Below are 11,008 nucleotides of genomic sequence, written 5' to 3' on the forward strand. Positions count from 1 at the left end.
CCAGTCACTGGAGGCAGGAAAGAGTTTTCCAGCTGATGGCAGAAGACTGTTTAGGGGGAGCAGCCTGGACATGACCTGGTCCACGTCAGACTCACCTGTCAGACATGTTGAGCACCAAAAGGTTGATGTTAGAAATCTAAAACTGACCCCAGTGGGAGTCCAGCTCTGGCCTTTTTGTGGCTTAAACAACAGTTTTTATTTATGGATTCAGAATCCTCAATAAGCTCTAAACTCTCTCCAGCATCGTACAAATCAGCTCAACAGTATCTGAAGTATTCTACATACAGGTGATGCTCACTAATGCTGTTTACTCAAATGTCCAACATTTACACTTGCTGTGCATTTCAAACCTTTCTGGGTTCATAACAGGCAACATGAGCTGGAAAACAGCCCATAATACTGTTTATTTTCTCCTTTCCACCTCCTGTTACAGTCTTCTATCTCAACCTGCTCATTCTTTACCACCAGCTTCCACTGCTTTCTGCTCATTAATCACCTGGATTCTGGTCATTAATCAGCTCGTTTCAGAGCGACTCAGAACACGGACATCTTTCACCAAAGCCACAGTTTGTCATGTTCAATGACTCAGTACCAGGAAAAGATGTGTTTGAGTTCAGCGTTTATTGCAGCACAGTCACAGAACAGCTTCTTCCTGGACTGTGAGGATGTTTGAAAACTTTATTATTCTGAGCAACAGAACATCAACAGTTCAGGTAAGAACGTTTCACATCCACCAGGTGGAAAAGTGTTGAATATTTAACAGGACTGAAGCAAAAAAAACCCAAACATCCGACATTCGTGTATCAGGTGTGTTTTCATGTGCAGACAGGTGTGTCAGGTGAACTTTTCTTTACTGATGGAGTCGCTGAGTTCAGTCACTCCTCCGGCCGGTGGCGGCGGCAGGTGGAAGCCTCCGTACCTGCTGCTCGGCCAGCCCTGATTGGACGGTTGGTACTGTGACGTGAGAAGCTGCTGCTGAGCGAACAGCTTCTTCTGGTTGTTTCTCCTCCTGTTGCACAGCAGGTAGAGAATCTCGATGATGTTGAGCAGCACAGAGATCCCTGAAACTACCAGCATGAAAATGATGAAGACGGTCTTTTCCGTGGGTCTGGAGATGTAACACAGCGCACCGGAGAACCGGGCGCAGGGCGGCGATATGGCGCAGTGGAAGAAGGACTCCATGAACACCGAACCGAAGATGTAGAACTGGCCGACGCTGAAGCCCACCTCCAGCAGGATCTTGAAGAGCAGCTGGATCATGTATGTGCAGAACAGGATGCCTTTAATCTTCACCTTCCCTCTGTCGTCGGTGTAGCGGCTTTTCTTTTCTCCGTCCTGCTGCTTCAGCCTCTTCTCTTTGTGGATGACGTGCATGGCGTGGCCCAGGTAGACCAGGGTGGGCGTGGACACGAAGGTGATCTGCAGCACCCAGTAGTGAACGTAGGAGATGGGGAACTTCCAGTTGTAGCAGGCGTGTTCGCATCCTGGTTCCAGAGAGTCGCAGGAGAACTCGGACAGCTCGTCTCCCCAAACTTTATCTGCAGCAGCACCGAGGACGAAGATCCTGAAGAGGAACAGGACGCTCATCCAGATCTTCCCCACCACCGTGGAGTGGGACTGGACCTTGTCGAGCAGCGAGGACAGGTAGGACCAGTCGCCCATGTCTGAACATGCGGAGACAGAGCTGAGATTCTGCTGGTTCTGGTGTTCAGGGTCTGCAGAGGCCTGGACAAGGACTGGAGGGAAATAATGAAACACATCAGAGGTATGTCTCAAAAATCAGTATATATATTTATGTTGATCAGTTTATTTAAAAGGGGGCTTGTTAATGTTAAACATGAATGTTGCCATTTGATGCAGCAGAATCCGCTTTAAGCTCATTTTATATGAAACATAAATAAATCTGAGATAAATCAACATCAAGACATTCTTCAGAAATATCAACACAAAATCTGTTAGAAAGGTTCAATAAAAGTCTAACAGTTATAAAAATACAAACAGAATTTGAAACGTTGAAATGTTGTAAAATGACCCCAGATTGTCAAAAACTGTTTAAACATCAAAGATCAAAACCCAAAAAAATCCAAAATATATTTAAAAAACTAATTGAAGAATGTAAAAAAACCCTCAGATGAACCCGCTGGTTGAACCTCTGTGTTGTATTTTAAGCTTGTTCTGTAATCCATATTCTGTCAGACAGACGTTGTGGAGGAGGAGGAGAAAGTAGCACAACACAGAAATACTCCAGTAAAAGTACCTCAGCATGGTACTGGAGTGAAACCTGAAGCCCCAAACCAAGACCCTCAGCTGCTCCGAACAGACGGATCACTGCTGCTCTGCATCCTCTAACCCAAACCCTTCAATAACGCTTCATTCACGTCTTCTTTTTACACCGTCAGACATCAAACCTACAACCAGCAGCTGCCCTGATGGGACTTGGTGAGATAACAGGAGAAATCGTGGGTTTTTGTTTCAAGCTGTGGTTTTATGAGTCTGATATTTACAGACAGAGCGGAGCCTCGTTGTAGAGTTACTACAGATCAACAACACAGAAGACGAGCTGAGGTGGTACCAGGCAGGTAAACGGATCCACCTGTTCAGCATGTGTGAAGATGGCAGAAGGTGAAATGTACTCGCCTGTCAGGGGTTCTGCTCCATGAGTCCAACAGAAGAACCGGACGTCACTCTGCTCTTAAATACTGTCGAGGGTTTGGTCGCTGACTCACTCCGTTCATGAAATCTGCTGATCACAGCTTCTCCTTTCAAACTCGTGATGGTTCGATGAGTTTCATCAGTTTCTGTAAAAGGCGTCTAAGTGAGTTTATCACCGTATTTTACTCCCGTTATCTCCCACTTCAACTCATTTTTGTGCCATTAGACCCGACGGTGAGTTTTCACCGACACACCCTGTTTACAAGAAGCATTTTCATCTGAGTCCGTCTGAAGGGCGGCGTGAAGTTGCAACATGTTGTTCGGTTTCAAGGAAGAACAAACCATCAGCAGTTCTGGCAAAACACATCAGACTGTTGTCATGGACAGACGGCGTTCTAGACGGAACACCTTCAGATAAAAACCACACGTTCTCCTGATTGTGTCTGTTAGAGGGTCATTAGTATATGTATGGTACAGATCTAGGAGCATGAGGAGAGTCTGCTGTGAACCAGCGCTGATCTGTACCTGCTGAATAAACTACCTGCTGTACTTCCACAGCATCATCCTGTAGAACCGGCTTTCATCTAGAACCTCCACAGAACTTCCTCGTCCTGAGGAGGAACAAACAGCAGCCAGAGGAACCCTCCTGGAACTCCTAGCTGGAGGAAACACGGACTCGGAAAGTGTTAATGTGGCCAGCCAATCAATCAATCAATCAATCAATCAATCAATCAATCAATCAATCAATCAATCAATCAATCAATCAATCAATCAATCAATCAGCTGTTTAGTCTCTAAAATGTTAAAAACAGTGGATCAGAGTTCCTCAAACGTCTTGTTTAGTCCAAAGATCTTCAGTTTACTGTCAGAGAGGAAAGAAACCAGAAACTACTCACACTAAAGAAGCTGTGATTGATTGACTGATTGATTGATTGATTGATTGATTGATTGATTGATTGTGGCTCTAATGACTCATTGATGACATAACAATGAATGTTTTATGTAGCAGCAGGTTGTTTTCATCTCTGCAGGGTGTTTGTATTAAAGCCTGCACGGTGGATCAGTGGTTAGCACCGTGGCCTCACAGCTAGAAGGTCGCCGGTTGGCGTCCCGGTGAGGACACCCGGGATCTTCCTGCGTGGAGTCTCCATGTTCTCCCCGTGCAGCGTGGGTTCTCTCCGGGTTCTCCGGCTTCCTCCCACAGTCCAGAAACATGCTGAGGTTAATTGGTGATTGTAAATTGTCCGTAGGTGTGAATGTGAGTGTGCTTGGTTGTCTGTCTCTAAGTGTAGCCCTGTGATAGACTGGTTACCTGTCCAGGTGAACCTGCCTTCACCCTGAGTCAGCTGGGATAGGCTCCGCCCCCCATGACCCTGGTGAAGATGAAGGTGTAGAGATGATGGATGGATGTCCCAGACATCAGGACATGAGCTTCATGAAGATAATAATTCTAATACCAAACCCTGAAATACTGAATCTTAGTGTCAATCAGATCAATCAGCAATTCACTGGGAGAAGTTGTTTCAAAACCAGACCAAAGTAGTCCAACAGAGGTCGAAAACTAAATCCAAAACCAGTCTAAACCAGTTTAAAGCCAACTATGACCAAAGTGGCTTCGCCATCAGTTCAGCAGAGCTTTAAGCTCTCATCCAGTCTGAACGTTCTGTAGACGTTCTGTCAACAAGGAAAGTAGCTGCAGAGACCAGAACGACTTCAGTTCCAGTAAACATGTTTATTTCTGCTGTTCCGTCATCTTTTTGTTGGAGCTTCAGGTGACCGTTGGAGCAGCTTCAGGAGATGTTTCAGAGGCTGCAGCTGCTTGTTGAACAGGGTCTCTGTCTTCTGACATCAGATCAGGAGATGACGAGTTAAGGTTCCTGAAAAGAGAGTTAAGGTCGTGTTTTATCAGGACAGAACTGTGCTGGTTCCCCAAACAAAGTTTCATTTAAACCAGCCGACCAGAACACAGATCTGGGCCCTTTGACCGACTGACCGCTGGTCTGATCCGGTCCTGGTGAGTAACTCGGAGCCTCCTGCAGCCGTCATTTGACCACACTGGGAGTCACGTCGAGCCGTTCTGTGGGAGGGTCAGAATGTGAAGGTTTGGCAATCATCCGGACTTATAAGAGGGAAGTGAGAGCCCAGTGAGTGCAGGAGCGACTGAACGAGGCTGCTTCACTGAGGTAGGAACCCAACACTGACAGCACCAGCTTCTCATCTGTGAAAACAGAATTTATTGATCTGTTTGAATATCAAATGTTTTCACATGAATAAATGTCTCCAGATGGATAAATGTGGTTTACTATTTCAGACTTTCTAATCGACATGACTCTGTAGACAATAAATGCAAATTAAGAAACATGAACAAACGCTGCAGCAGCATCCAGACTCACTGAGAGCTGCTGAGGTTTCACTGTATTAACAAAACTGACTGATTTGTACTTAGTGTGTTTGTCAGCAGAGTGTGTGAGCGTAAAATCACTCTCATGCTGTTTATAATGCACCATTCAGGGCCACATGTAGACAGTTCAGCATTATTTTCATGACTGATTTTCAAAATCATAATAAATGCAATGGGAGTAATGTGACCTTTGAGTTAGTTGTTGTTGACATAATTCCTCAACTTTGCTTCTGACAGCTGATTATTGTCTTCACGAAAAGATTAGTTCAGTAAAAACATCAAGATGTTTCCAGTGTTTTAGGATTTCTCAGGAACGTCTGCTGACAAATTGTTCCAAACTTAACCAGAAGAATTCCTCAATGTCAGCGTTTCTTTTCCTTGTTTTTTAAGACAACTTTAACTTTATTTTCTGTCATCTGTGACGGAGTGAACAGATTTATAACTTCCCTCTTTAACTCTGAATGTAACAGAAAAGCAGCTCTAATGAAAAACTTTCAGGTTTTATGAACAGTTTTGACTCTTGAAGCTTTCACACCTGAGGATGCTGCTTCTATGTCAACAGGTGTGTTTTTTAAGCTGCATTATCTGAAATGCTGCTCTGGGATTGGTGCGTTCCATAGCTTCTATCATAGCATCTATTATAGTTTATGCTATAGTTTATACTATAGTTTATTATAGTTGATACTATAGTTTATATTGTAGTTTATATTATAGTTTACATCATAGTTTACATCATAGTTTACATCATAGTTTATACTCGTGCTGATTGGTTGCAGCTCCTGTTTCCAGTCTCTGTGTTCCTGAGAAGTCGAAGCACCAAAACATCGCTGATGAACATATTTCTTCTCATGAAGGCTTCTTCCTCCCTGATTGTAGCTGCAGCTCTTTGACTCCAACAGAGTCTCTGCACATCCTGGACCAAACTTTGGCTTCCTGGAGACTCTTTCAGTCTAACTCTCTGCTCTGAGGCTGAACTTACTGGACGCTCAGTCCTGGACAAACTGCTGGAAATCTGCAGTTTGGGGATGTTTGTAAATCCAGACTCTTTGTTCTAAAGTTCTCAGAGCTCTTCAGATTTTAGCAGGACACTTGAGCAGCACAGAGAAGAGCAGAGGTTTAAATAAGAAGGTTCCACTACCACTGCCTGATGAGGTTCTAACCACTGGAACCTCATCTGGAACCCGGTTCCACTCTGGTTCTGCTCTGATGTGGACGTGATAAATGTGACCCTGAGCTGTCGTCTGTTTCTTTAGGTTCTCTTTCAAAGCAGTTGTCCTCCAACATCTCGGCTTCTGTTCAGAGATTACTTTTTTGTTATTTGGGACTCAAAACAAAGTTCTGCTTTTATCTGAATTTTGAGAATTTCATGTTTTGAGTCCTGTAAATATCTATATTTTCACCCTCAAAAATCACCTGTGAATTAATTTTCAGGGTTCAATATCTCCAGAAATAAAACTCAATGAACCATAAAACGTGGTCAGTCAGACAGAACAGGCTGGATGGATCCAGCAGAGGTTCAGGGCTCATCATCGTGTTCCTCTAAGTGTTCATAAACCAATGGAACAACACAAAACTGATGATGATTCAACACACATCACAAGAAATCTCATGTTTATTAAAAGAGTTGTGATAACGAGCAGCAGCAACCTGTAACCACCCAAAGTGTTGCTTTCTGTTGTGTACTGATTGTTGGTTGTGGTCTCTCCTGGAGGTCCATCATGGGGGAGTGGTCCTTCCTGTCGGATCTGCTCGATAAGGTCCAGTCCCACTCCACGGTGGTTGGGAAGGTCTGGATGAGCGTTTTGTTTCTCTTCAGGATCTTCATCCTGGCTGCTGGTGTGGATACGATTTGGGGAGACGAACAGTCCAACATGTACTGTAACACCAAGACTCCCGGCTGTAAAAACATGTGCTACGATCAGTCCTTCCCTCTGTCTCACACTCGGTTCTGGGTGCTTCAGATCCTGGTTGTGTCCACACCGACGCTGGTCTATCTGGGCCACGTTCTGCTGGTGATCCGCAGAGAGAACAAGCTGAGGAGACGCCTGGAGCAGAAACGAGGGAAGAATGGCATGATCATAACTCCAAAGTATTCGGACGAACGCGGCAAAGTGCAGCTGAAGGGCATCCTCCTGCTCAGCTACATAATCCAGCTGGTGTCCAAGGTTCTGTTCGAAGTGGCCTTCATCGTGGGCCAGTACTTCCTGTATGGCTTCATCTTCATGCCCAATAAGATCTCATGTTCCGAGTACCCCTGTCGCACTCCAGTGGACTGCTTCATCACCCGACCCACTGAAAAAACCATCTTCATCGTCTTTATGCTCTCCATGGCTGTGCTCTCTGTGGTCCTCAACGTGGTGGAGATGTTCCACCTGATAGTGTCCAAGACGCAGGAGAGGAAGAGGAGGAGCAGCGGCTGTCCTCCTCCAGAGATCTACAGTCTGAAGAGCCTCAGTCCGTCTGAGGCCGTCCCAGCCTGCTGAAGGTTTCCTCCTGCCAGGATCCATCATGCAGCGCTTCCCTTTCACCGTCTATGTGAGCAGCCCTGCAATGCATTCTGGGAGTCTCACTGTGTCCTCAGCGCCCCCCCCATCAGTCCAGTTTGATTCCAGGAGCAGACAGAACGCAGGTCACGTGTTCGTCCAATCAGGTGCAGCAGGAGGGCGGAGCCTGTCGGAGAACACCTGTGGTTCCGCCTGGTTCTGCTTTGGTAACATTTTAGGTTATTTTAAGTCCAAAAGTCAAAAGTAAGAATTGAGGTAGGAGTAGGAGAATGTTTTCTTGGTGACATCATTGTTAGACCACCACACCCTGATGTTCTCAGAATGTTTCCTGAATGTTTCATCTAATTGTCTTTCCTTTGTTATCATGTAACATTGTGGAGCATTGTGGCAACGTTAAAGGAACGTTTTCTAATCTGGGCTCACAACAACATCCCCAAAACTGTTCCACCTTTGCTGATGTGTTTTAAACATTACAGTAAAACTTCACAACATAACTACAACTTGTCTGTAACGTTGGCCAACGTTGTGGGAACGTTCCCTGTCAGTTGGTTCAGCCTGAACCAGTTCTCACAGTGACTCCCAGTGTTCATTGGACATCATCAGCAGGATGCATAAAGTGTGAAAACGGTGTGAAGCTGCTCAGGTTTCCCTCTTTACAAATAACAGTTAGCTGCTTTAAACCTGTTCAATCCTCCACTTGTTTAGCTTCAGACTGCTCACAGTGTGTCCATGTGAATGTTCTGCCTGCATCCGTTTCATTTGTGGATAATGTCTGACTGTTAATGGAATAAAACTCTGAGATGAACCCTCTGAGCCTCATAAAGAAACTGTGGCTTCACTTCCACCCACAGCAAAGAAGATTTAAACAGCAACACGTCAGCTGTCATGTTGAAACTCCTGAAAATAAGGAAGTGTGAGTTCAGTTTGTCCACGTCATCAGATACTGCCGTAAGCATTTCACAGTCAGGAGAGAACCGACCAGAACCGGCCGAGTCTGTAGAAGTCATAGAGATGACTTTTACACACAGGAGATGTGGGTTCTCCTCCACTGCTGAGATACACAGAACCACCGCTGGTATGACTGCAGCAGTCACACTGAGCACCTGAACAGGTGATGAGCTGCAGGTGGATGTTCGCTGGCGGCTCTTCTGGTTTTTATAACTGAAGCAGCTTCAGCTCAGCAGGGAGCAAAATCCTGAATAAACCCTGAAGAACCAGACAGTGGAAACGTGTTTAAGGCTTTAGAGAAGCTGACAAATTAAACGTCAGAACAGTCCGACGCCACGCCCACTTTGTGACATCATACACACGTTTTTACAACTCAACCAATCTAATCATTTGCCCAATAGCGGCGGTTCGGTCCGTGTGTTCCGGTTGGAACCAGCAGGCGGCGCTACCGCGGCGGGTCGCTGTTTTACCACCAATAAAGCTGCAGAAGAAGAAGAACCAGGAAGCGGTCGAAAGGCCCGGGAAAGACGGAACCGGAGGACTGAGGAGCTGTGTCTGCGGTTCGAACGGGTTCTGTGGTTCTCCCAGACGGTAAGAGAACCTGGTACCGGAACCACCTGACAACAGCTTTAAACGCCTGATTGAAGTGTTTGTGAAGAAAGCTGCCGTTAGTTTAAAGAGTTTCTGCTTTTACAGCTGATCGATAACTCTGATCAGAACAACAGAAGCTGATCGATAACTCTGATCAGAACAACACGAAGCAGTTAAATGACATTAAACTATGAGACAACATCAGTGATCAGAGTTTATGCCGGAGATGCAGATTATTGATCAGCTGATTGGAGATGCAGATTATTGATCAGCTGATTGGAGATGCAGATTATTGATCAGCTGATTGGATATGCAGATTATTGATCAGCTGATTGGAGATGCAGGTTATTGATCAGCTGATTGGATATGCAGATTATTGATCAGTTGATTGGAGATGCAGGTTATTGATCAGCTGATTGGAGATGCAGATTACTGATCAGCTGATTGGAGATGCAGATTATTGATCAGCTGATTGTCTAAACGTGGTCCAGAGATGTTCAGTTTACCGTCAGAGAGGAAAGGAACCAGAACACATTCACTGAAGGAGCTGAAACCAGAGTTTCCACTGTTTGTACTTCAAACTGTTGGAACCGATCAATGACTGTCTGAATGACTGTCATCATGACCAGCTGATCCATTGATCGCTGCAGCTCCTGTGAAGTGACGACAAGGCGCCTCAGAACACTGATCACTAATTAACTGATTAATCACAAAGTGTAGAGATGTAAACATTCTGTCAGACGTGTTTCTACAGAATCTTCACGTACCAGTCGGACGGAGCTTCACGATGCTGATTGGTCCGGAGCAGGAGGCTCTGATTGGCCGAGTGTTTGAGTCCTACCTGACAGAGCATCACCATGGCGACCTGCTCCAGCTGTCTGCAGGCTCTGATGAGGACGCCCACCGTCCTGTGGTGGTCAACGCCATGACGCTGTTCGAAACCAACATGGAGGTAGCGGCCCTACACGTGCACCATGAAGCAGGTTTAACCGAGCCTGGATCCGGTTCTGTTGTCTGGATTCACTGAACCAAACAACCACAGTTAGCACTCAGGAGGTCCACCAGGGCTGTGGAGCTGCTCTGAGCCGCTCACACAGATGACCAGTCACAAACATGGACGGCTGTAGAGCTGCATGTGTTTTATCACCAGAAGAACAACGATCTAGTCCAGACTGAAGGGAGCTGAGCTGCTGCAGCCGAGTCAGGAAGGAAACAATCAGAATATTTAGTGTCAACATCGGTCACGTTGTGTAAAGCAGCTCAGATACACGTTTAAACCAGGAGACACATCCGTGGTCAGTGATGCTGACCTTCTCCCACAGTCCGGTGGTGACATCTGCTGACGGATCAGAGCTGGTTTCTGTTCCTCGTGCTCGTCTTCCTCCTTCATTATGTTATTCTAATGATGTGTCTGTGCTCTGTGCTGTCTGTGTTCAAAGCTTGGAGATTATTTCAACGCCTACCCTGAAGACGTTCTGGCCATATTTGATAAAGTCCTTCACAAAAGAGCCACGGAGCTTTCAGATGATTCTTCTCCCAAACGCAAAGATCAGCGAATGAGACGAACTCTTCACGCCAGAATCACAGGTCAGAATCCAGCTGAAGTCCAGATGTTCAGAGGCAGCAATGGTTCTGTTTGTTGTTTAAGATGTCAGGAGGCTTCTGGGTTCAACTCTGAGCTTATCACAGGTGTTCACAGGTGTTAGTTTTAAATTAGTTTCCATCTTCGTCTCCTCTCTGCTCTGTGGAAACACCTGAGTTCACCTGAAGACCTTTGCTCACAGCTGAGTCCGACAGAATCAGAACCAGGAGGACAGGAAGGTTCTGGTTTTACAGAATCTGCTGCAAACGCTTTGTTTTTGGAGAATTTTAAACGAGACGTGTGGAATTAAATGATATAGATGAAATATAA

At 45.6% G+C, this 11,008-nt stretch overlaps 3 protein-coding genes across 4 annotated transcripts in view; 2 read left to right on the forward strand and 1 right to left on the reverse strand.

Annotated features, from left to right (window-relative positions):
• Window positions 1-602: 602 nt before the first annotated feature.
• Window positions 603-6,853, reverse strand: LOC103367980 (gap junction Cx32.2 protein-like). Of its 2 annotated transcripts, none has more exons than XM_008296191.1 (3): window positions 6,823-6,853; window positions 2,638-2,667; window positions 603-1,736 (listed from the first exon to the last, which is right to left on the reverse strand). In XM_008296191.1, the coding sequence occupies exon 3, from the start codon at window positions 1,660-1,662 to the stop codon at window positions 835-837; it is 828 nt and encodes a 275-aa protein (XP_008294413.1). In that variant the 5' UTR covers window positions 1,663-1,736; window positions 2,638-2,667; window positions 6,823-6,853; the 3' UTR covers window positions 603-834. The 2 variants fall into 2 exon arrangements, with proteins under 2 accessions (XP_008294413.1, XP_008294414.1); XM_008296192.1 differs by having other exon boundaries at window positions 6,790-6,837.
• On the forward strand, window positions 4,807-8,362 carry LOC103367979 (gap junction Cx32.2 protein-like). Its single transcript, XM_008296190.1, has 2 exons — window positions 4,807-4,835; window positions 6,765-8,362. Exon 2 carries the CDS (start codon window positions 6,772-6,774, stop codon window positions 7,534-7,536), a length of 765 nt encoding a protein of 254 aa, XP_008294412.1. The 5' UTR covers window positions 4,807-4,835; window positions 6,765-6,771; the 3' UTR covers window positions 7,537-8,362.
• A 1,106-nt stretch (window positions 8,363-9,468) lies between these two features.
• Window positions 9,469-11,008, forward strand: part of mcm9 (minichromosome maintenance 9 homologous recombination repair factor) — a 9,553-nt gene continuing 8,013 nt past the window's right edge. The window contains exons 1-2 of the mRNA XM_008296198.1: window positions 9,469-10,048; window positions 10,536-10,730. Of these exons, the coding sequence (XP_008294420.1) occupies window positions 9,884-10,048; window positions 10,536-10,730 (360 nt within the window). The 5' untranslated portion in view covers window positions 9,469-9,883. The remainder of the gene's footprint in view (window positions 10,049-10,535; window positions 10,731-11,008) is intronic.

Source organism: Stegastes partitus, unplaced genomic scaffold (genome assembly GCF_000690725.1).
Source record: "Stegastes partitus isolate 25-593 unplaced genomic scaffold, Stegastes_partitus-1.0.2 Scaffold1109, whole genome shotgun sequence".
Taxonomy (NCBI): Eukaryota; Metazoa; Chordata; class Actinopteri; family Pomacentridae; genus Stegastes; species Stegastes partitus.